The following is a 27762-nucleotide window of genomic DNA, read 5'->3' on the forward strand; positions in this document are numbered from 1 at the left end:
ATGATTACATTCCACAGAATAAGTCATTGTTTAAGCGTCTCCAGAAATTCAGACGAAAAATTACTCTAAAATTTCAAAAAGTTGTGATATTTGTCATCAGGTGATTCATGAAGATTTACAGTTAACAGCAATAAGTAGGAATGCGTTCCTATCACTCACCTACATTGACCGCTGCAAATTACCCCATTAACTTATCTTTGGAATGTGGGAGGATACCCGAGCATAGAGTATATATAGAACAGCACAGCACCAGGATCAGGTCCCTTGGCCCACAATGTCCATGCCAACATGAAGCTAAATTAATCTAATCTCATCACTCCAAAGACATACAGGTATGTAGATTAATTGGCTTCTGTCTCCAACTACCTGTTCTCCCACTGTCTTCCTGTCTCCAACTACCAGTCCTCCCACTGTCTTCCTGTCTCCAACTACCAGTCCACCCACTGTCTTCCTGTCTCCAACTACCAGTCCTCCCACTGTCTTCCTGTCTCCAACTACCAGTTCTCCCACTGTCTTCCTGTCTCCAACTAACCAGATAGTTCTTCTGTCCTTCTCTTTTCCCTCCCCTTCCCAGTTCTCCCACTATCTTCCCGTCTCCAACTAACTTCAGATAGTTCCTCTGTCCGTCTCTTTCCCCTCCCCCTTCCCAGTTCTCCCACTCTCTTCCCGTCTCCAACTAACTTCAGATAGTTCCTCTATGCCTCTTTCCCCTCCCCCTTCCCAGTCCTCCCACTGTCTTCCTGTCTCCAACTCTTCAGGTAGTTCCTCTGTTCTTTTCCCCTCCCCCTTTCCAGTTCTCCCACTGTCTTCCTGTCTCTAACTACATCCTATCTTTGCCCCGCCCCCTCCCCTGACATCAGTCTGAAGATGGGTCTCGGCCTGAAACGTCACCCATTCCTTCTTTCCTAAGATGCTGCCTGATCCGCTGAGTTACTCCAGCATTTTGTGTCTACCTTAGGTTAATTGGCTTGGAAAATGTAAAAATTGTCTCTAGTGTGTATAAGATAGTGTCAATATGCAGGGATCGTTGGTCAGCACAGACCCGGTGGGCCAAAGGGCCTGTTTCTGCACTGTATCTCTAAACTAAACTCTGCCTGCACATGATCCATATCCCTCCATTCCGTCATGTGCTTATCTAAAAGCCTCTTCAATGCTACTATAGTATGTGACTCCAGCACCACTGCTGGCAGGCCATTCCAGGTATCCATCGCTCTGTGTGAAAACCTTGCTCCTCATATCTTCTTTAAACTTTACCCCTCTCATCTTAAACCTCTGCCCCCTAGTCTTTGACAATTCAACCTTGGCAAAAGGTCTGCAGAAAAACTCATGGATAAGAACAGATTTATTGGAAGGTGTGAAGAGAAAAAAAATATTGTTATATTCAGATGAGGTATGTTACTCAAAATCAGAGTCATGGAACATTACGCAGGATAACTGGAGAAACTCTTGCTAAACGTGAGGAGTGCTTTTGTCAAAGTAATGTCCTGCTTTCTCGAACAACGATATCCTATATTTTAATAAAGTCAGCACAGTCTTATTTTCAGAATGAGGTAATTTGCTGCTGAATGGAAATGATAAACCAGATTTACCTCATCTCCACTGTATTGTTTTAAACAATGCAAAAGACGACAACTATTGGATAGCCAAAATGTTGTTATTTCAAAGTCATCATTGTTTTTCTGTAAAAGAAAAAACCCCAACTTTAAACATCAGAGTAGCTCAATAAACATAGAAACATAGAAAATAGGTGCAGGAGTAGGCCATTTGGCCCTTTGAGCCAGAACCGCCATTCAATGCGATCATGGCTGATCATCGAAAATCAGTACCCCGTTCCTGCTTTCTCCCCTTATCCCTTGATTCTGTTAGCCCTAAGGGCTATATCTAACTCTCTTGAAAAGATAGTGAAAATCTCTAGTTTATTGGATATTTTAACAAAACAAAATACTAATGATTTTTGGTTTCCTTCTTGATTTATTATGATACTGAACTACCAAGATCGGCAAGTTTACAGATTCCATTTTAGAGTATGCACTGAATTAGCTGATCTGAGCTGGGAGTGGGAGCTATGAACAAACTGGCCTCTGTGTCAGTTTGCAGCAGGGAAGGAAATAAAAATAAACCAAGGTTCCTGCCTCACTAATTATCTAGTGACTCCCACGAGAAATCATCCCTGTGACAAAGGGAATAATACAGACTGGAATGTTCCTCAACTCACAAGGACTCTACAGCTTATTCACATTCAACAGAACATTATTTGTGTGGGTGGCCAAGGCCTATTAGGAAATGATAAATAAAGCTGAATTTTATTATTTCACACAAAGGTATCGTGGTCCAAACAATTTTGTAAGTATTTTGTTAAATAATCAGATCCCCGTGTAATTGCGACATAACTCTCAAAATAGTTAGTGGTTGGATTTGAAGAAGTCAATCTTTTACCTTTAATACTTTTTTAATACCATTGATAGTCCCAGTGAGAAGTGAGTGGACCTTCTGGTCATCATTCACATAATCTGCATGTCTAAGGCACATGAAGAGAATGTATGCTGGTAGGCCTGGCACAGTGGCAGAGACTGCTTGGGGCTTCAAGTCTATAAATGAGTGGAAGAGAACAAACACATTTCAATCAGCAATCGAACAAGAAGTCTACTGGTAGGAAATTTGGGAAGAATTTATTTGTTCATTTTGGTCATTCCAAATAAAACTAAAACCATACAATACTGGAAATCCTTCTTTTCACGGCTTTCAGCCCAGTGCAGCCCCCTTCCACCTGCTGCCCAACAACCTAAAACAGGAATATGTGGGCAAACCTATTGTTTCAGCCTATTCCCCGCCTCATTAAAATATTTATTCCTACGATTACTTCATTCCTTCTCCCCAGGTCCGGTCCATCCCCGTTTAGATCCATGATATTTCATTTGCCTTCTGCCACATGGACAGTTTAAAATTATCTGGTCCCAACAGGCTCATCTTTACCATGGACGCACAATATGTCTGGGTGCATGCCCCATAGGTGGGACTGAAAGCTCTCTGCTTCCTCCTTGAACAGAGACATAATCAGTGTCCACCACCAATGCAGGAGAGGTTTGGGGGAGTTTTAAGGGGGGTTGAGGGGGGGCATGGAGTGGGTGAGTGGGGGAATAAGGGGGGATGGAGTGGATGAGTGGGGGGGGGGGGATGGGGAGGGGAGGGTGCTAGGCCAATGCAGGAGAGTCTTTGGGTCCACGGCTCGCTCTGGCTGCAGCGCTGGCGGCACGGGGCCAAGGTGAATGGCACCCTCTCCCCTTCGCTGTCCGTCCTCGCCCGCCTACGGCCCCGGGGGACACTCCACGCCCAGCAACAGGCATCATCAGTTGGAGATGGTTGCCGGGCCCTCAGGATCGTCAGTTGGGGGAGGGTTGCCCCAGGAGAGACCCGCGGGAGAGATTTGGACCCAATGGGTCCACCTCAGTCTAGTATACCATAAAATCGAGTTGATCATACCATAGAAGATAGTGCAGTACTGCACAGGAACAGGCCCTTCAGCCCACAATGTCCATACTCAACCTGATGCCAGGTTATACTCATTTCATCTGCCTGAACGTGATCCATCTCTCTCCACCCCCTATATATTCATATGCTTATCTAAATGCCTGTTAAATGCCAATATCGTATCTGCCTCCACCACCACCTCTGGTAGTGTGCTCCAGGCAGCCGCCAGTCTCTGTGTAAAACAATTATTAGGAACTGTGTAATATGCCTGGAAAATAATTCAAAACCCACACCATGCAGATCACTAACAAGACCAACTTTTAGTTTCAACCTCTAATCACCCTTGAGTCTGGTGATAAACCACTTTTTTGAAAAGTTGCATTCCCTTCGGTGAAATCCATCCTTTCCTCAGTATTTACATTCTTTGCCGATAATAAAACGTTGGAAAAAGTATTTAATTTTACAGCAGGGAATCGAGTAAGCATCGGCATTGATTCATCTACTGCAACCCCCTCGGCAGAACTCTTTGTATTGTACTTTTCCTGCTTAGACTTGTTCACTAAAGCACTTCCTGGGACTTCTTACAGAGCCTCATTCAGAACAGAACCCGTTAACCCATATGCCCAGGCTTATTCTCGGCATATTTACCAAGTCAAAGATCTTCCACTTTAATAACATACCCGTGATGAGGTTGCGAATAAGTAGAGTTTCATCCTCCTTGATATATTCCAACATCCCCTGGAACTCTTTCTCCTTCCGTTGCACGGTGACTTGTCTGGTTAGTTGTTCTCGTCTTGGTTCCTTCGGTACTGTGCTCCGGGCTGATAACATTCAGACACCACATTAAGTTGAAGAACTCAAAAGAAAAACGATTAAAAAGCTTAACAGTTTAAAAAATGTTGGAAAATAAATGAGAATTTTGGAGACACAGCGTGGAAACGGACCCTTCGGCCCAACAAGTCCACACTGACCAACGATCACCCCGGACACTCGCGCTATCCTACAAACTGGGGACAATTTACAATTTACAGACGCCAATTAACCTACAAACCTGCACGTCGTTGGAGTGTGGGAGGGAACCGGATCACCCGGAGAAAACCCACGTAGACACAGGGAGAATGTACAAACTACGTACAGACAGGGTCTGTGGTCAGGGTCAAACCCGGGCCGCTGGCGCTGTAATGACAACAACTCTACCATTGCACCACTGCGCCGCCCCAAATAAATGTGTATTGACAACAAAAATATGCAATACTTATTCCTGCTTCTGTGAGGATAAGAGAGGAAAAGATACATAATGCAACATAATGCCACAGTCTTAGAATAAAGGGGAGCCCATTTAAAACTGAGGTGAGAAGGAACTTTTTCACCCAGAGAGTTGTGAATTTGTGGGATTCTCTGCCACAGAGGGCAAGTGGAGGCCAAGTCACTGGATGAATTTAAGAGAGAGTTAGATAGAGCACTGGGGGCTAGTGGAATCAAGGGATATGGGGAGAAGTTGGGCACAGGTTACTGATTGTGGATGATCAGCCATGATCCCAATGAATGGCGGTGCTGGCTCGAAGGGCCAAATGGCCTCCTCCTGCACCTATTTTCTATGTCAAATTGCAAAAGCATTGATACAAATCTGAATTCACTAAAACAGCAAATCACTTCTCTATATTCTAACTTCAGATAGATACATTCACCGAACAATTGAAAAGATGAGGTAGAATCCAGGTTTTCCCCAAGTGGATCAAAATCTAAGTCAACAACTTCCTAAATCCAGTTATACCTTCAAGCTCTTGAACTTTTTTCATGTGGATCTTGAGTTGCTTTTTCAGTTTCTTCTCATTCTTCTCCTGTTTCTCCACCAGCTCTTTCAGATCCTTGAAGAGAAAATAAAACCATTTGGAGGGAATAGGATTTGTTTCACTAAATTGAATGAACTGCACAGGGCGTGCTGCAAAAGAAGACAAAGTGCTGAAGTAATTCAGCGAGTCTTGCGGCATCTCTCGAGAACATGGATAGGTGACATTTTGGGTCGGGACCTTCAAAAGCATAGACATATAAAGAGATAACAAATCCTCATGGAAATTGATCATTCTCCAGGTAAAAGAAATGTCCTACAGGATCCCAACAGGTATAGGTAATATAATGCAAAAATGAGGGTTAGAGATGGAGAAAGGGAAATGTTTTCTGTTTGTGCAAGTCTTTTATTAAACTATTGTGGGGTTTTCCCTTTCTGGCAAAAAACATTTCTGCACCAGTTTATTCTGTTCTCTGGAGCTGATGCGCTACAGTGCTGAGAACTATATTCTGCATCTTCCCCATTTGCTCTCTCTGTTTGACATGTTTTATGTCTAGTATTATGTGAATTGATTGAATAGCATGCAAAACAAAGTTTTTCACTGTACCTCTGTGCTCTTGACAATAATACACCCAGACAAACAAGAAAGGATATACGCAAGGATGAGAGATTAACTAGCCATTGGGTTAAAGTGGTGGAGAACTCCATCATTATTGTGATGGAAACAGTCAGTTTTGTAATGGTGTACTTATATCATTCTTCACCTCATGGGCAAATATATATTGTCTGGTGCAGGTCTAGATAGTCGTTAGGAAATGGAGTTTATGACAGACAAAATCATTATAATTCCCTACTTCTGCTCACCCAGAACCAGATAACAGACAGACAGCCTGACAAAAGGGAAAAATTAAGGGATCATGAGGTGGTGACAGTGAGACGGAATGTGTCGTAGCCTTCAAAGATCAAGTCAAATACCTCTCCCATCCATCAGGCAGAAGATACAGAAGCATGAAAGTGCCCTTCACCGGACACAGGAACAGATTCTTCCCCTCTATTAGGCTTGTATACCCTGGAATTTAGAAAGATGAGAGGAGATCTTATCGAAACGTATGATTATTAAGGGGTTGGACACGTTAGAGGCATGAAACATGTTCCCAATGTTGGGGGAGTCCAGAACAAGGGGCCACAGTTTAAGAATAAGGGGTAGGTCATTTAGAACTGAGATGAGGAAAAACCTTTTCAGTCAGAGAGTTGTGAATCTGTGGAATTCTCTGCCTCAGAAGGCAATGGAGGCCAATTCTCTGAATGCATTCAAGAGAGAGCTAGGTAGAGCTCTTAAGGACAGCGGAGTCAGGGGGTATGGGGAGAAGGTAGGAACGGGGTACTGATTGAGAATGATCAGCCATGATCACATTGAATGGCGGTGCTGGCTCGAAGGGCCGAATGGCCTCCTCCTGCACCTATTGTTTATTGTCTATTATCAGGCTTCTGAATGGGCCTGCCATAAACTGGGATACTGTCTAATTCACACCAACCCCAATACGGACATCGGACTTCGTCTATGAAACTGATGCACCACATTGCTAAGAACTCTATTTGGCACTCTGTATCTTCCCCTTTTTCTATCTATTGCATTTAAGTTTGTAATACATGATTGTATTAATATATAGTAGTATCTGATCTGATTGATTAACATGAAAAACAAACCTTTTCACTGTACCTCGCTCGGTCCATGTGACAATCATAAACCTAAGCCTAAGCCTGATTAGAATTAACAAAGGTATTGACATGTAGATTTCAGCAGGAGCTAAGGTGAACACTTTACTTTAGACTTTAGAGATACAGTGCGGAAACAGGCCCTTTGGCCCATTGAGTCCACGTCGACCAGCAATCATCCCATGCACTATCCTACACACTAGGGACAATTTACAATTTTACTGAAGCCAATTAACCTACAAACCTTCAAAAAGGTTGTTGGAGCACGGGAGGAAACTGGAGCATCCGGAGAAAACTCACGCGGTCACAGGGAAAATGTACAAACTCCGTGCAGACAGCACCCTTAGTCAGGTTTGACCCGGGTCTCTGCCACTGTAAGGCAGCAACTCTACTGCTGCGCCACCTTGCCGAATTCCATTTGCTATTCCTTGGGCCACCTTCCCGACTGATCTTGATCCTGTTGTAAACTTTGTTGTCCTTCCTCACTGTCAACTATCCAATTTTGGTGTCATCAGCAAATTTACTATTAACGACAACTGCATTGTCATTCAAATTATTGGTAGAGATACCAATCTTACCAGATTGTCATTGGTGAGGCGGGTGATCTCCTGTTGTACGTTATACTCAATGCGTGCATCTGGAGACATCTGGAGCGTATGTGTGAGAATCTGTTGCTGTTTTTCCATCTCCTCCTTCGTAGCCTCAAGCTGTGCCTGCATTCTTTCTACCTCTTCCTCGTGTTGCTTGATCTGGGCCTGCAATTGTGCCTCCAGCAGCCTGTGGTGCAACAACATCAAGTACAAAAATATCAACTGGGTGGGTTGGTTCATATTTTTTAGTTCTTAAGATAATACCAATACCATTAAAATGAAAGGGTTAGTTTTTTTATTACAGTGCATTCTTGAACTACAGATAGTACTCATGGTCACTGTTCATATCGCAGGACTTTATAGCTAATTCAAAACATATAGGTTAACTATGCCTATGTTAAAGTAAGGCTGAATGATTTCCTACGGTCAGTGCTGTAAATAGGGCAAATAGCAATTTTCTATTAGTTACCGACTACAGAGACAGCAAATAATTGAGATGCAATTAAAAATATGACTTCTCACATTTCTGCACTACACATCATACCCCTATACAATATAACAATAAGGTGTCCAGATCACACTTATTCAACAGAAAGAACTAAGGACAACTCCTTCCCTTCCTCTTCAAGGGTACCTAGGGCAAAGGAGAACTCCTGCTCAGAGTCTGCCTTGGATCTGTCAAGTATACTACAGGAGCCATCTTGAACATGGCTGCACAACCAATTATATACAGAATTTTTAAATAAATAGATGTTTGAAATTCTATAATGACTCAAAGCTTTGCAACTTCGTGATTCAATGGTTTCACATAGGGATATTGCACCTAATACTCATCAAATTTATTTTTCCAAAAAAATTCCAAGACTGTTCAATGTGTAACGTCCAAAATGCAGTAACTTGCCCAAACAAGTCTTTGTGCAAATCACTATACAAATTGTATCAATGCATAATTGTTTTGCAATGTTTATCTTGGCCAACACCAATTCTGCACAAGCACATTACCTATTACACAACACCATGTTCTCTTCCTTTACTTAAGCTAAAGTAGTACAGCCAAGTCCCTCACAAAGATTTGTACTTACAAATGTAGCCTTTGGCAAATTATAGATTTAATGAACTATTGTACGCTCAATACCATTGTGAACCTTAACCTTTGTTTTATTGAAGGACCAAATTGCTAAAGACGATCGCCCAATCACAAACAAAACATTATTTGATCAAGTAATTTCCATACAATTGCATGAATGTGCATCTGCCCAACCTCATCTCTGCTGAAATCATCATCAACACCTTTATTAAGTCTAATCATGGTGACTTCAATGTATTCCTAGTCAGCTCACCACTTTTTATAAACTTGACAACATTTAAAACTCATGTCCTGATTCATGCCAGCCTCTTTTCTTCTGCACCTTTCTGCTTGCTGGTCTGGATTGGTTCTGGTCCAGCAAATGCTTTGAATTTAAAGTTGGCTGTGATACTTTGAAATCTCACTGTGGCCTTGCCTCCCACTAAATCTGTAATCTTTTTCAAACCTACATTTGTCCAATTTTAGTCTCTTGTGCAACACTAATCTCAAAATTTCCCCATCTGTCAGCTATGCTTATCTACTGGGCATTCCTGTGTACAGTCTGACGTTAAGTGCCATTTTCCCATCCTCTTGTGAAATATTTTGGTGTTTTATTACCTTAAAACCATGCAAATATTAATAGTTGTCGTTCCACACAAAAAAAAATCTTAACATGTTTTACAGATATTCAGAACAAAGGCAAACAAAGATTTGACCTGGCAACTTCCTTCAGGCCTTGATATGCCAGGCCAAGTTCTCCATCTTCATTGAGGTAGTGCCAGTCCTCAGCCTGGCTGCAAGTGTATGACAGGTGAAAGGAAGCAAGAACAGAAAGAAAGAGAAAGGAGCAAAAGTGTCATTCAGAAAGAGCAAACACGTCTTTACCATAAGAAGTAAGAATAATTACCGACATTTTGGACGTGAGATATAATAACTTAGTAACCCCAGAAATTAAAGCTAATGCAAGACAAATGGCAGGTCTCACTCAAACAGCCATCATAAAGTTTATAGAACAGTGTACATTGTGCTAATCTGTCCTATGTCCATACTTGACTTGCATAAGTGCAAAAGCAAGAAGATGTACTGTCCAAGTATGTGTACATGCAGGATTATTAAGGAGATCAAGTAAATGAAGTTAAATACTTATCACAACGCAGAAAGCAATTTCAGTTCAAGTAAATCATGATTCAGAATAAAACAAAGAATTACTCCAGACTACCCACCGACTAAAGTTCAGCCAAACTCAGAAAGGTGAGATTTCTTTTGACTGCACTTTGTCACAGCTGATATTGTAAATTAGAGGTAGACACAAAATGCTGGAGTAATGAAGAAGGGTCTCGACCTGAAACGTCACCCATTCCTTCTCACCAGAGAGGCTGCCTGACCCGCTGAGTTTCTCCAGCATTTTGTGTCTACCTTTTGATTTAAACCAGCACCTGCAGTTTTTTTTCCAACTTATAAATTAGAGGACATTTCGACAAAGTCAGGTAATTCTTCATCTGTGCATTCACAGTTAGTTACATTATTTTAATAGGAATATTACTAGATTTAACAGTTTCCTCTCAAGAATAGTAATCTTTTCTAACACTGTTTAAAAATTCCATTAACCATCCCTATCAGTGGTTTCATGAAAAGATTTGATTTGGATGGCACAGTTAGCTAATTTCCCTTGAGGTACTGGTAGCAGTTATAGGAGGACTACAGTTGTCATAGGTTTATTGGAGGAAAACAATATCAGTATTTATTTATGACACTGATTGCTATCCAGTGAACTGGGTTGAAGTGAATGTGCGAATAAGGTCATTTATGTGTTATGAGCTGCCTTGTAAAATTAAATGGGAACTGGTTCCAAGATCTGAGATCCAATTTAATTAACACTGGGAAAGCAGACCATCATTTATTCCATCAATTTGAACTTTATTCATTCCTGAAGCTGGTGAGTAGTGGATAAATCTATTCCATGCTAGATCATGCTGTAGATAAATTCCCTAAAAACGATTTATTTTGCAATAAAAGGTATAGATTTATATATGCCCATAAAATGGGTAAAACAATGCGCCTTCACAGGAAATAATGTTATGCTGGGGAGATAATTTGTAGGTAAAACAAACTTACCTATTTGTTTCACATATACCATTGTATGCCTCAATGGCATCATCATTATCTGTGTTTTCATCACTTCTTTTCCACTCATATTTCTCAGTCACGTTATCCTGCAATGTGAAAAGCAAATTACTTACCGACATGTCCAAATAGAATTTCTAATTCAACAAAAATATGAGTTCGGAGGAATACCAGAGAAATCCATGTACAGATCAATGAAACCCATAAGTGGCAGACAGTAAGTATCATTTCCCCTTATAGCCACGGATGCATTTTTTTAATCTCACAAGACGCCATCTGCATATGTGGCACTGAACCGCAAACTATGGAGCACCCATTGAGATGTCCTCTAATGGAGCACGAATGCAACGCTGAGGACCCCGCAGAGAACAATGATATTGCTAAGAGTTGTGTTCAGTTTTGGCTGACGCACAATATCTAGCATGTGTGGACACGATAAGAAGAATCTCACAAGAGATTCCATTAAAGGTTATTCCCTTCATTATGTCTCTGTACATGGCTCGGTCTCTGTACATGGCTCGATATTTGTGGATGGCTCGATTGTAATCATGCATGGTCTTTCCGCTGACCGGATAGCATGCAACAAAAGCTTTTCACTGTACATCGGTACACGTGACAATAAACACTAAAGACATTTCTGCATTTACACTCCCAAAGGCAATCAAGTAAAACTACAAAATATCTCCAGTGTTGAATATTGGTCTGCTCTCTTAAGTCAATTCTGTCCTCTTCTCACTCACCACAAGGTAGAGGATAGACACAAAATGCTGGAGTAACTCAGCGGGTCAGACTTTTGTTGAGTCCGCCACCTCCAATGGGATCCCACTACTGGCCACATCTTCCCATCTCCACCCCTTTCTGCTTTCCGCAGAGACCGTTCCCTCCGTAATTCCCTGGTCCACTCGTCCCTTCGATCTCCCGGTGGCTCAGCACTTCAACTCCCCCTCCCATTCCCAATCTGATCTTTCGGTCCTGGGCCTCCTCCATTGTCAGAGTGAAGCCCAACACAAATTGGAGGAACAGCACCTCATATTTCGCTTGGGTAGTTTACACCCCAACGGCATGAACAATGACTTCGCTAACTTCAGGTAGTCCCTGCTTTCCCTCTCTATCTCCTCCCCCTTCCCAGTTCTCCCACTAGTCTTCCTGTCTCCTACTACATCCTATCTTTGTCCCGCCCCCTCTCCTGACATCAGTCTGAAGAAGGGTCTCGACCCGAAACGTCACCCATTCCTTCTCTCCCGAGATGCTGCCTGACCCGTTGAGATACTCCAGCATTTTGTGTCTACCTTTGATTTAAACCAGCATCTGCAGTTTTTTTTCCTACACGACGTAGAGGATGATTTATAATTGATACGAGTATCGAGGTACAGTGAAAAGCTTTGTTTTGCATGAAACATAAAAAACAGGTGCAGGAGTAGGCCATTTGGCCCTTTGGGCCAGCTCTGCTGTTCAATATGATCATGGGTGATCATCGAAAATCAGTACCTCGTTCCTGCTTTCTCCCTATCCCCCTTGTTTCAGTTAGCCCAAAGAGCTATATCTAACTCTCTTGAAAACATCCAGTGAATTGGCCTCCACTGCCTTCTGTGGCAGAGAATTCCACAGATTCACTACTCATCTCAGTTCTAAATGGCCTCCCCCTTATTCTTAAACTGTGACTCCTGGTTCTGGACTCCCCGAACATCGGGAACATTTTTCCTGCATCTAGCCTGTCCAATCCTTTAAGAATTTTATGTTTCTATAAGATCCCCTCCCATCCTTCTAAATTTCAATGAATAAAAGCCCAGTCGACCCATTCTTTCCTCATGAGGTCAGTCCCGCCATCCCGGGAATTAACCTGGTGAACCTACGCTGCACTTCCTTAATAGCAATAATGTCCTTCCTCAAATTAGAACAAAATTGCACACAATACTCCAGTTGCGGTCTCACCAGGGCCCTCCTTGCTCCTAAATTCAAATCCTCTCGCAATGAAGGTCAACATGCCATCAGCTTTCTTCATTGCCTGCTGTACCTGCATTCTTACTTTCAGTGCCTGATGTACAAGCACACCCAGGTCTCGTTGCATCTCCCCTTTTCCAAATCTGACATCATTCAGATCATAATCTGCCTTCCTGTTCTTGCCACCAAAGTGGATAACCTCACATTTATCCACATTATGCTGCATCTGCCGTGCATCTGACCACTCGCCCAACCCATCCAAGTCACCCTGCAGCCTCATAGCATCCTCCTCGCAGTCACCCAGCTTTGTGTCATCCGCAAAATTGGAGATGTTACATTTAATTCCCTTGTCTAAATCGTTAATATATATTGTAAATAACTGGGGTCCCAGCACTGAGCCTTGCGGCACCCCCCCAGTCACTGCCTGCCATTCTGAAAAGGACCCGTTAATTCCTACTCTTTGCTTCCTGTCTGCCAACCAGTTCTCTGTCCATGCTATTGAATCAGTTCAGATAATAGTATACATAAATACACATGTCAAACTCAAGTACAATAGGTGGAGCAAAGGGGAGTGTACAGAGTGCAGAATGTAGTTCTCAGCATTGTGGTGCTATGGTTCCCCAGACAAAGTCAATGTCAGTGGTGGGAGCGAGGTGAATTAGACAGTACCCTGGCTTATGAAAGGAATGTTCAGAAGCCTGATAACAGAGGGGAAGAGGCTGTTCTTCAGTAAGCAATATTACCTTGCTTTTGGTCTCCTCCTTCTGCTGAGCAGCTTCGACTATTTGAGTTCTCAGCATGAGGACCTCCTCTTTGCGCACCTCCAGCTCCTCATTGGCCTCCTTCAGCTGATGGAGAAGTATATTGCACGCATTTTCCGATTCATTAGTTGGGTCGTCCAGAGTTGCCTTCTCTGCTACAACTTTTCTCAGTTCATTGAGATCATTCTTCAGCTTTTTGTTTTCAGATTCCAACTCGTGGCGCTGTAAAACGATAAGGAATTGGGAAATGTTTGTGCAATAAATTACTTCAATTACAATTTACCATTTCACGAATGCATTAAATCACATTGCTCTGTGAGTATTATCCCAATTGAGTCAGTTCATACCTTTAAGCTGTCATAGGCCATTTCCGCTGCCTGATCATTGTCCGGAATGCTGTTGTGCTCATTTGGCTTTGTGGGAAGAAAGTAAATTTGTTGTCACATATCGACAGAATGAAAAATAATGCTCAAATCAGAAAAGAGTCAGCACTTCACTATTTCTCCCTAATTTTTCCCTGCACACATCAAGTTAGTTTAAGGTAAAATCCCACAGATACCTGTGCTTCAATCTAAGGAAGTGACAATTCTTTGTAAATGGCCATGAGCAGATCATTGACATGTTTTGATGATGCCTTGGTGCAGCTGACATGGATACCTCCCATATCAATTGCCCGTTCATCTACACCATTAGATGACAACTGGTATCCAGTCCCTTTATATATAGCCCAGAGAAAGTTAATTGTGGCCTCTCTGTAGTTGGACCAATTGAAATTTGGCAGCACAAATCAGATCAGGGATTAAATTCAAAATTTTGTGCAGTGCCTAGTTTCAACACGAAATTTTCATCAAATAATCAAGGGAAAATAATAAGTGAACAAAGAAGATTTCATTGTAATAGTCAAAGATTCATGCAGCATGGAAACAGGTCGTTTGGCCCAACTTGCCCATGCCAAACAAGATGACCCATCTACAGTAATCCCACCTGCCTGCATTTGGCCCAAAAACCCCTTTAAAACTTTCTTATCCATGTACTAGTCCAAATGTCATTTAAATGTTGTGATAGAACCCACCTCAATTATTTCCTCCAGCAGCTCATTCCATATACCCACCATCATCTGTATAAAAAAGCTGTCCCCCCCCTAAGTGCCTGTTGAATCTTTCCCCTCTCAACTTAAACCAATGTGCTCCGGTTCTTGATTCCCATACTCTGGTGAAAAAAACCCAGAGTATTCACCCGATCTATTCCCTTTACTTGCAGAACCCTTTCTTCTCCCTGTTTATCAAGTGACTGTCTACTTTTGCCTTAAAAATATTCAAAGACAATGCTTTCTGAGGAAGAGACTCATAACCCTCGGAGAAAAAAAAAATCACCTTCATGAGTAAACTTTTATGTTTAAACCATGATCTTTAGTTCTAGATTCTCCCACACGAGGAAAGATCCTCTTCAGATCCATTGTCTCAACTCCTCTATTGTAAATTTCAACCAAATCTCACTCTTCTAATCTTCAGATGAGAAAAAAAGGCTAGCCCATCCAAACTTGGAGACTATCGGTTCAATTCAGTTATTAGTCCAGTAAACCCTGCTCTAAATAACAACTGAAAATAATACAAACTGTGGCAGCGCAGTGGCGGGTAGGGCTGCTGGTAGAACTGCTGTCTCACACCGCCAGAGACCTGGGTTAGATCCTGACCTCAGGTGCTGTCTGTGTGGAATTTGCACATTCTCCCTGTGACCACATGGGTTTCCTCTGGGTGCTCCCATATCCCAAAGAGGTGCGGGGTTTGTGGGTTAATTGGCCTCTGTAAATTGCCCCTAGTGTGTAGGGAAGGGATGAGAAAGTGGGATAACATAGAACTAGTGTGAACGGGTGAGCCTCGGTAGGCAGAAGCGCCTGTTTCTATGTTGTATCTTTCAATTCAAAGAAAATCTGAAATAAAATTAGAAAGTGCTGCACTCGCAAAGGGTGGCATCTCAATACGTTTTTCATTCTACAGATGTTACTGAACTGCTGTGTGTTTTCAGCATTTTACTTTTTTTTTTAAACTTCTTTCAGCATTTTACTTTAAATGAGATCAATGCTGTACAAGGCACTCTAGATCTGATCTCTTCAAAATCTGAATTAATTGAACCAGAACTGCCCTGGAAATAAATGTCAACATTCTGTTAGCTTTCCTAATTACTGCATATTAGCGTCAAACAAACCATGCACTTGGATCCCTCTATCTATCAGAACTTTGGAAACTCTCACCACTTAAGGTAATACGGTGGAATTTTTAAACATTTCTAATAGGCTGACAGTATAATTTAACACTCTATCCTTCTTCAGGTTGCTGCGCTTAATGAAAAGCTCCCTAATAACAGTTTATTGTCATGAACTTCCAATAGAAGGCCTTTACCCCCCCCACACCCATCAATGCCAACCCGGCCTCTCCTGTTGGAGTGGCTTAAGGTTGTGGAGGCCAAGCCAATGGATATTTTTAAGGTGGAGATTGATAAGATTCTTGATTACTATGATTACTTGATCACAGGGGTTATGGGGAGAAGGCAGGAGAATGGGTTTGAGAGGGAAAGATATATTGTCCATGAATGAATGGCAGAGTAGATTTGATGGGCTGAATGGCCTAATTCTGCTCCTACAACTTATGAACTTATAAGGTTCCACAGACAATGATACAACCTCACCAACGCCAACTGTGATGTTGGGTGGTAGCTCTCTGAATAATTTGACATAATTGGAAAGGGAATCTATAGGAACAGTTTCATCTGACAAGGATGTGTGATGATACTAAGATAAGTGCACAAAAGATAAACTTAAGCAAGATAGAACAGGAACTGAATTCAAAAGCTTCTCTTGATTTGTGTAGCATCATTATAGATCAGACAAAATAACTTATCCAATTCCAGTTATAATTACAATGATTGTTAAGACTGTAGATAGCAAATGGGTACTCGGAGGTAGCATTATGAAGTTTTATGCTTTTTATATTCTCACGCAAGACTGCATACAATTTTTTAAAGTTTTCATTTATTACTATACCATCTTTTTGGTTTCCAGTGCTTCCTTTTGCTCCAACTCTGCGCGTAACGACTTTCTTTCTTGTTCCAGTTCCCGTACCCGCTTCTGTAGTTTCAGGAATAGGGTCATATCCATGGCAGCATTCTCCAAGCCAACTTCCTGTGAAGAATGCAGGGTGAGAAATTCACTGAATATGGCCTGCTCAAAATGATGTGTGTTCAACAGAACTGGTATTTAAGAAAATACTTCATAGCTATGCATTAAAACAATATTGTGGAACGTCTATTAAACATTTCCGTATGCAGCATCACAAGAGACTGTGATGCCAGATCATGGGAAACAATAGATGAAACAATAGATCATGGGAAACAATAGGCGGCACGTTGGCGCAGCGGTAGAGTTGCCGCCTTACAGCGAATGCAGCGCCGGAGAATCAGGTTCGATCCCGACTACGGCTGCCGTCTGTGCGGAGTTTGTATGTTCTCCCCGTGACCTGCGTGGATTTTCTCAGAGATCTTCGGTTTCCTCCCACACTCCAAAGACGTACAGGTATGTAGGTTAATTGGCTGGGCAAATGTAAAAATTATCCCTAGTGGGTGTAGGATAGTGTTAGTGTGCGGGGATCGCTGGGCGGCGCGGACCCGGTGGGCCGAAGGGCCTGTTTCTGCGCTGTATCTCTAAATCTAAAAAAAATATGTAGAAGTGTGTAGAAAGGAAGTGCAGATGCTGGTTTCTACCAAAGATAGACACAAAGTGCTGGAGCAACTCAGCAGGTCAGGCAGCAGCTCTGGAGAAAAAGGATGGGTGATGTTCTGGGTTGGGACCCTTCTTCAGACTCAGACCCGCTGCGTTAAACAAAAGATGAATTTGGATTAATTGGGTGTCTCTTTCAAAGAGCTGGCCTATTGGGATATGTAATTTTGTGATTTAAAAAAAACTTACATATGAGTAAGTCAATGTTAGAGCTTTTTCATTTTGCTCAATTTGAAATGTTTGTGACGTGGAAGTTAACAAGGAGGCAGCATGGTGGCGCAAAGGTAGAGTTGCTGCCTTACAGCGCCAGAGACCAGAGTTCAATCCTGACCCCTGGTGTTGTCTCTACGGAGTGTGTATGTTCTCCCCGTGACCTGCGTGGATTTTCTCCAGAATCACCGGTTTCATCCCACACTCCAATAGGTTTGTAGGTTAATTGGCTTGGTATAATTGTAAATCGTCCCTAGTGTGCAGGTGTGTAAGTGTACGGGGATCGCTGATCGGCGTGGACTCGGTGGGCCGAAGGACCTGTTTCCGCACTGTATCTCTAAACTAAACTAAGGTACAGAATCTGAAATCAGCCAAGTAGTTACTTACCTCCACCTGCTGCATTGCATCCTCTGTATCCCCAATGTCAGAAGTTGAGATGGAAGGATAGTTGGAATCAGATTCAAGACTGCTCTGATTGGAGGGGTTTCTCCGATGGCCTGGAGTTTGCTAAAATAGTTTTCAAAAGTGTTGAGGAGTTAGTGAATTGCAAGACAGAACAATATTATCAAAGTAATAATGTAACAGTCTGATTTCCAGCATATTTTAGTACTACCTCAACAAACAATGCATCTTTGAATCATGCTTTCAGTGAGAGGACTCATAATCCATATAATGCGGTAGGTGAATGTTTTGCATTTAGTACCTCAGTTGTATGTCTAGGTATTCTCAAAGAGAACAATTCATTTATTTGTATTCATTCACTGAATATGTGCATCTTGGGTAGGGTCGTTAATCATTGCCAACACTTAAATGCCTTCAAAAAGTGTTGTGGTACCTTCTTGAAGTACTACATTTGACAAAGGAATCATACTTATGACAATCGTGTATATGACAATTAAACACTCGACTCTAACTCCCCAAATGGCTCAGGGTTACAAACTCACGAGCTCCAGGATTTTGACACCCCTGTCCACCTGATCCATCATTTTCAGGGAACCATGCACCTGTACTTCCAGATCTCTCTGTTCTACAACACCTTCCAGTGCTCTACCATTTAGTGTGGTTGACCTGTAAATGGGAAGAGGTTTAGAGGAGAACGAAGGAAGTTTGTGTTCCCCCAGAGGGTAGTTGGAATGCACTGTCTGAGAGGGTGGAGTAGGCAGGTTCTCTCATAATATTTAAGTATCTGGACAAGCACCCGATTCACCAGGCATAGACCAAGTGCTGATAGGTGGAGTTAGTTTAGATAGTCAATGGGTTAGTTTCTGAGATGTACAACTTTATGGATATTATAAATGGCAAGATGTAGCATGGCTCGATTCATCAATTTCCACTCCCGATGAACATAAAATTATTTTCATTCATCTTTCTTACTCCTTTCAAATTGGTCGATTGCAGTTGACCATCGAGTTTGATTATGTCAGTTATGCAATCATGGTGCATTACAGCCGACCATTGGATTCCCTGAATATAATTTCCTCAAAGTTCCTGACTGTTTTTACTCAGCCTGTAGGATATGATATTTACTTGAACTGAAAAACAGAGTAAAAGCAGTCAACTCCCTTTCATCCATTATTAGATGCAGTAAATTTAATTGTATGGCCACACGATCAATAACTAAAATTGCTCATCTCTTATTTGTTTAGTTTAGTTAATTGTCACACGTACTGAGGTACAGAGATAAGCATTTTTAGTACATACTATCCAGTCAGCGGAAAGACAATACATGATTACAACTGAGCAGTCCAGTTTGTTTTATTTGTTTTAAGGCTGCTGGAAGCTTACAAGCCCCAATATTCATTTGTTATTCTCCACGCATGGACACCCACTCAAACCTACTGGGATCCTTTTGAGTAAAACCCCAAAAATCCAGTATCCAATTTTTCAGCTCTCCCAATGGTGTACCCCAAATACTTCCAGGCAGTAGATAGGACTGTTTGGTGAACTTTTGTAACTTTGTCAGTGCCAAAACAGTGACACTTGTGTGCTGCCCAGGTGAGACCTGCTACATAGTTTGGCTGGGTTGTATGCAAAAAAAAGCATTTCACTGTATGTGACAATAAAGTATAATTGAATCATCATATAATTGAATCATTGGCTCAGCATCTGTTTCACCCATTAGAACAGAGTGTGAGCTGGGGTTTGGAGTGCAAGTGGGTGCATGGCTGGGGCTGGGAACTATACTGTGGCCAATGTGTGCAGCTGAGGTCAAGTTGGGAACACTGGAACAGTTGGGGGTCAAGCTCAAGCCGAATCATACCAGCAAAAATTTACTGGGTTCTATTTCTTTGATTCCCTTTAAAAATCACTTGAGCTCAATTTCCCACTCCCATTAAGCTCAATGAGATCACTGAAAATTCTGTTATCTTACCATGTAACATGTTTAACTAAAGTGAAAAGAAGGTATGTCGGGTCATTAATATGAGTAACTTCCAATAGTCCATAAAATGTGTTTGTCCAGTATTACCAAAGACACGAAGGTGCTCAATTATCAGAATTTTAATACTCAGCACTTCAACTCCCCCTCCCACTCCCAGTCTGACCTTTCTGTCTTCGGCCTCCTCCAGTGCCATAGTGAGGCCCACCGCAAATTGGAGGAACAGCACCTCATATTTCGCTTGGGCAGCTTACACCCCAGCGGAATGAACATTGACTTCTCTAACTTTAGATAGCTCTTCCCTCTCTTCCCCTCCCCAGTTCTCTCACTGTCTTCCTGTCTCCAACTACATCCTTTCTTTGTCCCGCCCCCCCCGACCTCAGTCTGAAGAAGGGTCTCGACCCGAAACGTCACCCATTCCTTCTCTCCTGAGATGCTGCCTGACCCACTGAATTACTCCAGCTTTTTGTGATACCTTCGATTTGTACCAGCATCTGCAGTTATTTTCCTACAGAATTTTAATACTAGTCAGGCCTTCATAAAATAATTGAATTCCAAATGCATTCCCAGAAGCTCTTGAAGCAGCAGTTGTTTGGTAGATTGGATGCTGCATCCTGCACCACTGCTGGCCAATAACTATGACTTAGATGCTTATATTTGCATGTTGCAATGAATCTTCTGTCTACTCTCCTGTGAATTTCCATCATCTGCCCTGGAACAAATGTCCACCATGATGCATCACATGTGAGACCCTTCAAATTGCCATAGAGATGAAAGTTTGCTCCAATTGCAGGAAAAATGTTCCGATGTTGCGGGGGTCCAGAACTAGGGATCACAGTTTAAGAATAAGGGGTAGGCCATTTAGGACTGAGATGAGGAAAAACATTTTTACCCAGAGAGTTGTGAATCTGTGCAATTCTCTGCCACAGCAGGCAGTGGAGACCAATTCACTGGATGTTTTCAAGAGAGTAAGTTTTAGCTCTCGGGGCTAATGGAATCAAGGGATATAGGGAGAAAGCAGGAACGGGTACTGATTTTGGATGATCAGCCATGATAATATTGAATGGCGGTGCTGGCTTGAAGGGCCGAATGGCTACTCCTGCACCTATTTTCTATGTTTCTATGTTAATTCTGGCTACTTCCTAATGTGATTTGCACTGGAGGAATTGGAAATATACACAGAACCACTCAGACGTAGACATACTGACACAAATATACTGTTTAAAAAATGATTGTAAAAGTTCAGATAAAAACCTTTACTACTGTCATCTCCTCCCGCAGATTGTCGTATCGCTGCTCCAGGCGGGAATACTCTTTCAAGAGGTTTTGATAGCGAGAGCGTTCTTCATCTATCTCCTTCTTTGACTGTTCATATTCCTTTGCTATCTTCTCTGAGATTTTTTCTGCAGATACAGTGCAATCCTGATTTAGACAATGGGTTGAGGCAGAAAAATACGTGTCTAATCAGATTCACCTGGTTCTTATTTTATTGTGATTCACGTTAAAAAAAAGGACTCCAGTTGATGCTACTTGGGAAGAGAGATGAACCCTGACAGCCCCTTGGACCGGTTGTGCCATCCGTTGGGGTTTTCAGGTTGCATAAGGTGTAGGCATATTACATGCATAATATGGTGGTACAGAGTATAAAACATGCTTCAATTTAGCAACTTAAGAAACGTCATTGCTTACAGCACCAAAAAAAGTGTTGTTTCAGTGCTCATTAAGATAGAGAATGAAAGTACTGAGGAATAGAAAGACAGTTTTAAAAGTAAAATTATACAGTTTTAGATGTTTTAATCAGGTAGAGTCATCCCATTTTTGTAGTTGGATTCTACACTATGATTTTAGCCCTGGCCCATTTCTTCTTTTCCTTTGGATGTCACTTGCACAGCCAGTACTCTTACAGGGGCCAGGGTGAAAACAGAGGTATATGGTGCCACCACAATACTTCATCTCACCTGCTGCATTGGTGGATTCACTCTTGATGCGCTGGTTCAGTTCCTCCTTCTCATGTTTCAGTAGTGTGTTCTCCTTCTCCAGATCCAGCACATGCTGACAGGAGAAAAATAAAAGCAACATATTAAGGGGTTGGACACGTTAGAGGCAAGAAACATGTTCCCAATGTTGGGGGAGTCCAGCACCAGGGGCCACAGTTTAAGAATAAGGGGTAGGCCATTTAGAACGAAGATGAGGAAAAACGTTTTCAGTCAGAGAGTTGTAAATCTGTGGAATTCTCTGCCTCAGAAGGCAGTGGAGGCCAATTCTCTGAATGCATTCAAGAGAGAGCTAGATAGAGCTCTTAAGGATAGCGGAGTCAGGGGGTATGGGGAGAAGGCAGGAACAGGGTACTGATTGAGAATGATCAGCCATGATCACATTGAATGGTGGTGCTGGCTCGAAGGGCCAAATGGCCTACTCCTGCATCTATTGTCTATTGTCTATTAATAATTTAACAATCTGATTTTTATTGTTGCCTGCATTTCTTAAAAAGTGTTGCTTAGTGCTGTGATGTTCATAAACATCTGCCGTTCTCCTGTGACTTTTGCACAAGTTTTAAAAACGAGTGTTGGTAAGCCAAGAAAACCATGGATGGTGTTCCATCAAATCAAATGACCAGCACTGTTGGTTGGCAAAGGTCAGCATTTTCGCAACGTTTTAACATGCAGGAACAAGCCCTTCTGATGAATGAGCTTCATCCTCCACACTAGCCCAGTCCCATTCTATTTACATTGTCAGGCCCTTTTCAACATGTATTTATATTCCTTTTCTTCTCATGCAGTTGCCAGGCTTCCCATTTTGCACAATATATGCTTCAAATACTTCATACAAGTTCACATTCTGCATTTCCACTACTTTTGGATCTTCAAACTCAATTTACTCAAAAGTGAAAATAGAATTTGCCAAAAGTCTCACTTATCCAAACTATGCTTTCCATTAAGGCCTTTGGAACTGGCACTTTTAAATCAGTTCACTTTAAATCAGTTCATGTTAAAACATCCACAATAAGGTCACCACCTATTACCTGCCATGCTTTGTCCTGCCTCTCCTCTCTCCCAGTTTCCTTCCCCACCCACTACAATCAGTCTGAAGAAGTTTCCCGACCATAACCGTCAATTATCCATGTTCTCCAGAGATGCTGACATTGTGTCTTTTTTTTGTAAACCAGCATCTGAAGTTCATTGTTCCCACAAGCCTGAGTTGATCCAAATATCTAACTGTCCCAGCTTTGAATGTATTCAATGAATCAGCTCATGGTTTCAAATTATTAGTTTTTTTTCCAAGTGTCAAACTGAAACATTTCAATGGTAAGAAAGTGTGTTTAGCAATTGAAACACAATTTATTTTGTTAAAATTGTATTGAATCAGTCAAAAGCACAATTCTTCTGAAATATGGCAGAAAGATCCTGACTAACATTTTACATTGCAAAGATGACAATGCCTAAGAAATGCAAATGCCACTGAGCCATCTAATCTCAATTTCATGCAATCACTTTCTAATGTCAAACCCTTTCAGCACCAAAGAACACAGAGCTCTGTGATCACCAATTCCAACCACAAATTCAAACTCGCACGGAAGGGTGGTGCTGCTGTGAGCTGGTGGACTGACCTCTACTCTGCCGATGGTATCACAAAATGCTGGAGTAACTCAGCAGGTCAGGCAGAGAGGGAATGGGTGACGTTTCGGGTCGAAATCCTTCTTCAGATTGATGTCAATAGACAATAGACAATAGGTGCAGGAGGAGGCCATTCGGCCCTTCGAGCCAGCACCACCATTCAATGTGATCATGGCTGATCATTCTCAATCAGTACCCCATTCCTGCCTTCTCCCCATACCCCCTGACTCCGCTATCCTTAAGAGCTCTCTCTTGAATGCATTCAGAGAATTGGCCTTCACTGCCTTCTGAGGCAGAGAATTCCACAGATTCACAACTCTCTGGCTGAAAAAGTCTTTCCTCATCTCAGTTCTAAATGGCCTACCCCTTATTCTTAAACTGTGGCCCCTTGTTCTGGACTCCCCCGTCAGGGGGGCGGGACAAAGAAAGGATATAGGTGGAGACAGGAAGACAGTGGGAGAACTGGGAAGGGGGTGGGAAAGAGAGGGACAGAGGAACTATCTAAAGTTGGAGAAGTCAATGTTCATACCGCTGGGCTGCAAGCTGCCCAAGCGAAATATGAGGTGCTGTTCCTCCAATTTGCGGTGGGCCTCACTATAGCACTGGAGGAGGCCCATGACAGAAAGGTCAGACTGGGAGTGCGAGGGGGAGTTGAAGTGCTCAGCCACCGGGAGATCAGGTTGGTTAAAGTGGACTGAACGAAGGTGTTGAGTGAAACGATCGCCGAGCCTGCGTTTGGTCTCGCCGATGTAGAGACGTTGACATCTAGAGCAGCGGATACAATAGATGAGGTTGGAGGAGGTGCAGGTGAACCTCTGTCTCACCTGGAAAGACTGTTTGGGTCCTTGGATTGAGTCAAGGGGGGAGGTAAAGGGGCAGGTGTTGCATCTCCTGCGGTTGCAGGGGAAAGTGCCTGGGGAGGGGGTGGTTGGTCTACTCTGCCGATGCTATACAACAGCTCTCTGACACCTCATACCTTCCCCGGACCATAAATCTGCCATAGAACATGAGATTCCTATCTCCCAAATCAAGACAAATTTTATCACTTCAGGAGATCTCCCTATGGCTTTAAACCTGATATTTTCCAACCCTGCACAGCCAGTGAACTTCTACCCAAGATTCACAAACATGACTGGCCTGGAAGGTCTATTGTTTCCATCTGCTCTTGCCCCACTGAACTAAAACTCAACTCTATCTTGTCCCCCTTTGTCCAGTTCCTTCCCACCTACATCTAGAACACCTCACATGCTCTCCACCAATTTAATAACTTCCAATTTCCTGGAATGCCTTAGGGCCCACTGCTTCCTTCTGGAATGTAGACCCAACCAGTTCTTTTCTACTAACAATCATCTCACCCTTGGCACTAATGAGGCAATTGGCACTGTGGTGTATAAATTATGTTCAGCATTTTGTAGCAAGGTTTGCTGCCCTGAAGGTTTTTTGCTTCCGATATCTTGTTTTGTTTCTTTCATCTATATAATTAACAGGGAATGGAATGTTCTCCAACATTTTGCATCAGGTTAGCCTCAATCTCAGTAGTTGTGTGACACTGGTCAAATGTGACACAGGCAGCAACTCTGGAGAGAAGGAATAGGTGACGTTTCAGGTCGAGATGTGTTGAAGAAGGGTCTCGATCCGAAACGTCACCAATTCCTTCTCTTCAGAGGTGCTTCTTGTCCCATTGAGTTATTCCTGCATTTTGTATCTATCTTTGGTTTAAACCAGCATCTGCAGTTCCTTCCTACGGACTTTTCTTTACATTGCATTAATAATATGTGAATCTTACAAAGAAAGCACTTTCGTAGCATGCTAATCTAAAACAGTCAGAAACCAATAAGCTTCTTCAAAGTGTTTACACTGATTTTTAGTTTGTGGTATTGTTAGAAATGAAACAAAAACATATGTTTGAAGTACTGATATCAGAACTGTTCTGAAGGGTCTTCAACTATAAGTGTTAACTTTGTGCCTCTTTCTCCAGATGCTATCTGATCTGTTCAGCATTTCCGACATTTCCTTTTCTTGTTTCAGATTTCCAGCATCTGCATTTTTAAAATTTTCATTGGTAGAATTGAATGCTGAAGGATTTGATTTTTTTTAACATCTCATTAGGCATATTTTATAGCTTCCAATAATCTTGCCCTTTAAGCTAAAATAATTTCACTTGGGTAAAGTCAATAACATTTTCATTATTATGAGATGTATGAGATGGGAATCTTACAGTGGCTTCTTCTTTCCTCGAGAATATTAACCCCAGTTGGCATCCCTTTGTAGATAAGATGTTGGAGCTATGCATTGCAAGACCAAGAAGTATAGTTTATGAAGAATGGTGGACGTTTTCTACCCCACAAAGTTTCTTTACATTGCTGCACGGGTGGGTTTAAACTAAAAAGTGGGGGTTAGAGTCAACAAAATGGCCACGTATCCGTGCAGCTAACGGTAAAGAGAGTGTCGGAAAGGTCACATTTAAACTAACAGGGCAGGAGGATGGGACCCAATGCAAGGAGACGGAGGGCAATAAAAGGAGGACAGAAGCAAAAGGTAGAAGGGAGATAAGAAAAACTAACCTGAAAACTTAGTGCCTTAATGCGAGAAGCATTCGAAATAAGGTGGATGAATTGAATGTGCAGTTAGTAGTGAAGGGATATGATGCAGTTGGAATTACAGAAACATGGCTCCAGGGTGAGAAAGGCTGGGAGCTAAACATGAAGGGGTATTCGATATTCAGGAAGGATAGACAGAAAGGAAGAGGAGGTGGGGTGGCATTGCTAGTTAAAGAGGAGATTAATGCAATAGCAAGGAGAGACATTAGCTTGGATACTGTAGAATCGGTATGGGTGGAACTACTAAATAGCCAAGGGCAGAAAACGCTTGTTGGATTTGTATACAGACCACCAAAGAGCAGTAGGGAGGTAGGGGATAGCATCAAGCAGGAAATTAGGGCAGCGGGTAGTAAAGCTACAGCGGTTGTCATGGGTGACTTTAATCTACATATAGATTGGGCCAACATAATTGGTAACAGCGCTTAGGAGGTGGATTTCCTGGAATGTATACTGGATGGGTTTTTAAACCAATATGTAGAGGAACCAACTAGAGGGCAGGCCATCCTAGACTGGGTGTGTGTAATGAGGATTAGTTAGCAATCTTGTTCTGCAAGGCCCCTTGGGCAACTGTGACCATAATATGGTGGAATTCTGCATTAGGATGGAGAGTGACACGGTTAATTCAGAGACCAGGGTCCTGAAATTGAATAAAGGAGACTTTGAAGGTATGAGATGGGAATTGGCTAGGATAGACTGGCAAATTATACTTAAAGGGTTGACAGTGGAGGTGCAAATAGCGAAGATTTAAAGACCGCGTGGATGAACTCCAGAAATTGTTCATCCCTTTCTGCTGAAAAAATAAAACGGGGAAGGCGGCTCAGCCGACGAGGGAAGTCAAGGATAGTGTTAAAGCCAAGGAAGAGGCATATAAATTGGTCAGAAGAAGCGCACACAGGAGGACTGGGAGAAATTTAGAACTCAGAGGAGGACAAAGGGGTTAATTAAGAAGGAGAAAAGAGAGCATGAAAGAAATATAAAAACTGACTGTAAAAGTTTCTATAGTTATGTAAAAAGAAGATTAGTGAAGACGAAAGTAGGTCCCTTACAGTCAGAGACAGGTATTTATAATGGGAAACAAGGAAATGGCAGAACAGTTAAATGAATACTTTGGTTCTGTCTTCACTAAGAAAGACACAAACAATCTCCCAGAAATACTAGGGGGCCGAGGATCTAGTGGGAGGGAGGAACTGAAGGGAATCCACATTAGTAAGAAAATGGTGTTAGGTAATCTGTTGGGACTGAAGGCAGATAAATCCCCAGGGCCTGATGGTCTGTATCCCAGAATACTCAAAGAGGTGGCCTTAGAAATTGTGGATGCATTGGTGATCATTTTCCAATGTTCTCTCGACTCTGGATCAGTTCCTGTGGACTGGAGAGTAGCCAATGTAACTCCTCTTTTTAAGAAAGGAGGGAGAGAGAAAACGGACAATTATAGATCAGTTAGCCTAACATCGGTAGTGAGGAAGATGCTGGAGTCGATTAGTAAAGATGTATAGCAGCGCATTTGGAAAGCAGTGACGGGATCAGTCAAAGTCAGCATGAATGTATGATGGGGAAATCATGCTTGACTAATCTTTTGGAATTTTTTGAGGATGTAACAAGTAAAATGGATAAGGGAGAGCCAGTGGAAGTGGTGTATCTGGACTTTCAAAAAGCCTTTGATGAGGTCCCACACAAAAGATTAGTGTGCAAATTTGGAGCAATAGATAATAGACAATAGGTGCAGGAGGAGGC

General features: G+C 42.2%; 1 protein-coding gene across 2 annotated transcripts in view; it reads right to left on the minus strand.

Annotated features, from left to right (window-relative positions):
- Positions 1 to 27762, minus strand: part of myo5b (myosin VB) — a 199795-nt gene that overhangs the window by 11372 nt on the left and 160661 nt on the right. Inside the window, exons 23-35 of one of the 2 annotated variants that reach the window (XM_078420249.1) lie at positions 21773 to 21866; positions 21069 to 21217; positions 17825 to 17944; positions 16496 to 16633; positions 13803 to 13868; positions 13438 to 13677; positions 10745 to 10842; positions 9346 to 9423; positions 7552 to 7750; positions 5243 to 5336; positions 4149 to 4289; positions 2437 to 2588; positions 1590 to 1679 (exon numbers count right to left, since the gene is read on the minus strand). In XM_078420249.1, coding sequence (XP_078276375.1) covers positions 1590 to 1679; positions 2437 to 2588; positions 4149 to 4289; positions 5243 to 5336; positions 7552 to 7750; positions 9346 to 9423; positions 10745 to 10842; positions 13438 to 13677; positions 13803 to 13868; positions 16496 to 16633; positions 17825 to 17944; positions 21069 to 21217; positions 21773 to 21866 — 1659 coding nt within the window. The remainder of the gene's footprint in view (positions 1 to 1589; positions 1680 to 2436; positions 2589 to 4148; positions 4290 to 5242; positions 5337 to 7551; positions 7751 to 9345; positions 9424 to 10744; positions 10843 to 13437; positions 13678 to 13802; positions 13869 to 16495; positions 16634 to 17824; positions 17945 to 21068; positions 21218 to 21772; positions 21867 to 27762) is intronic. The other variant, XM_078420320.1, reaches the window with a different exon arrangement.

This window comes from Rhinoraja longicauda, chromosome 1 (assembly GCF_053455715.1).
Source record: "Rhinoraja longicauda isolate Sanriku21f chromosome 1, sRhiLon1.1, whole genome shotgun sequence".
Lineage (NCBI taxonomy): Eukaryota > Metazoa > Chordata > Chondrichthyes > Rajiformes > Arhynchobatidae > Rhinoraja > Rhinoraja longicauda.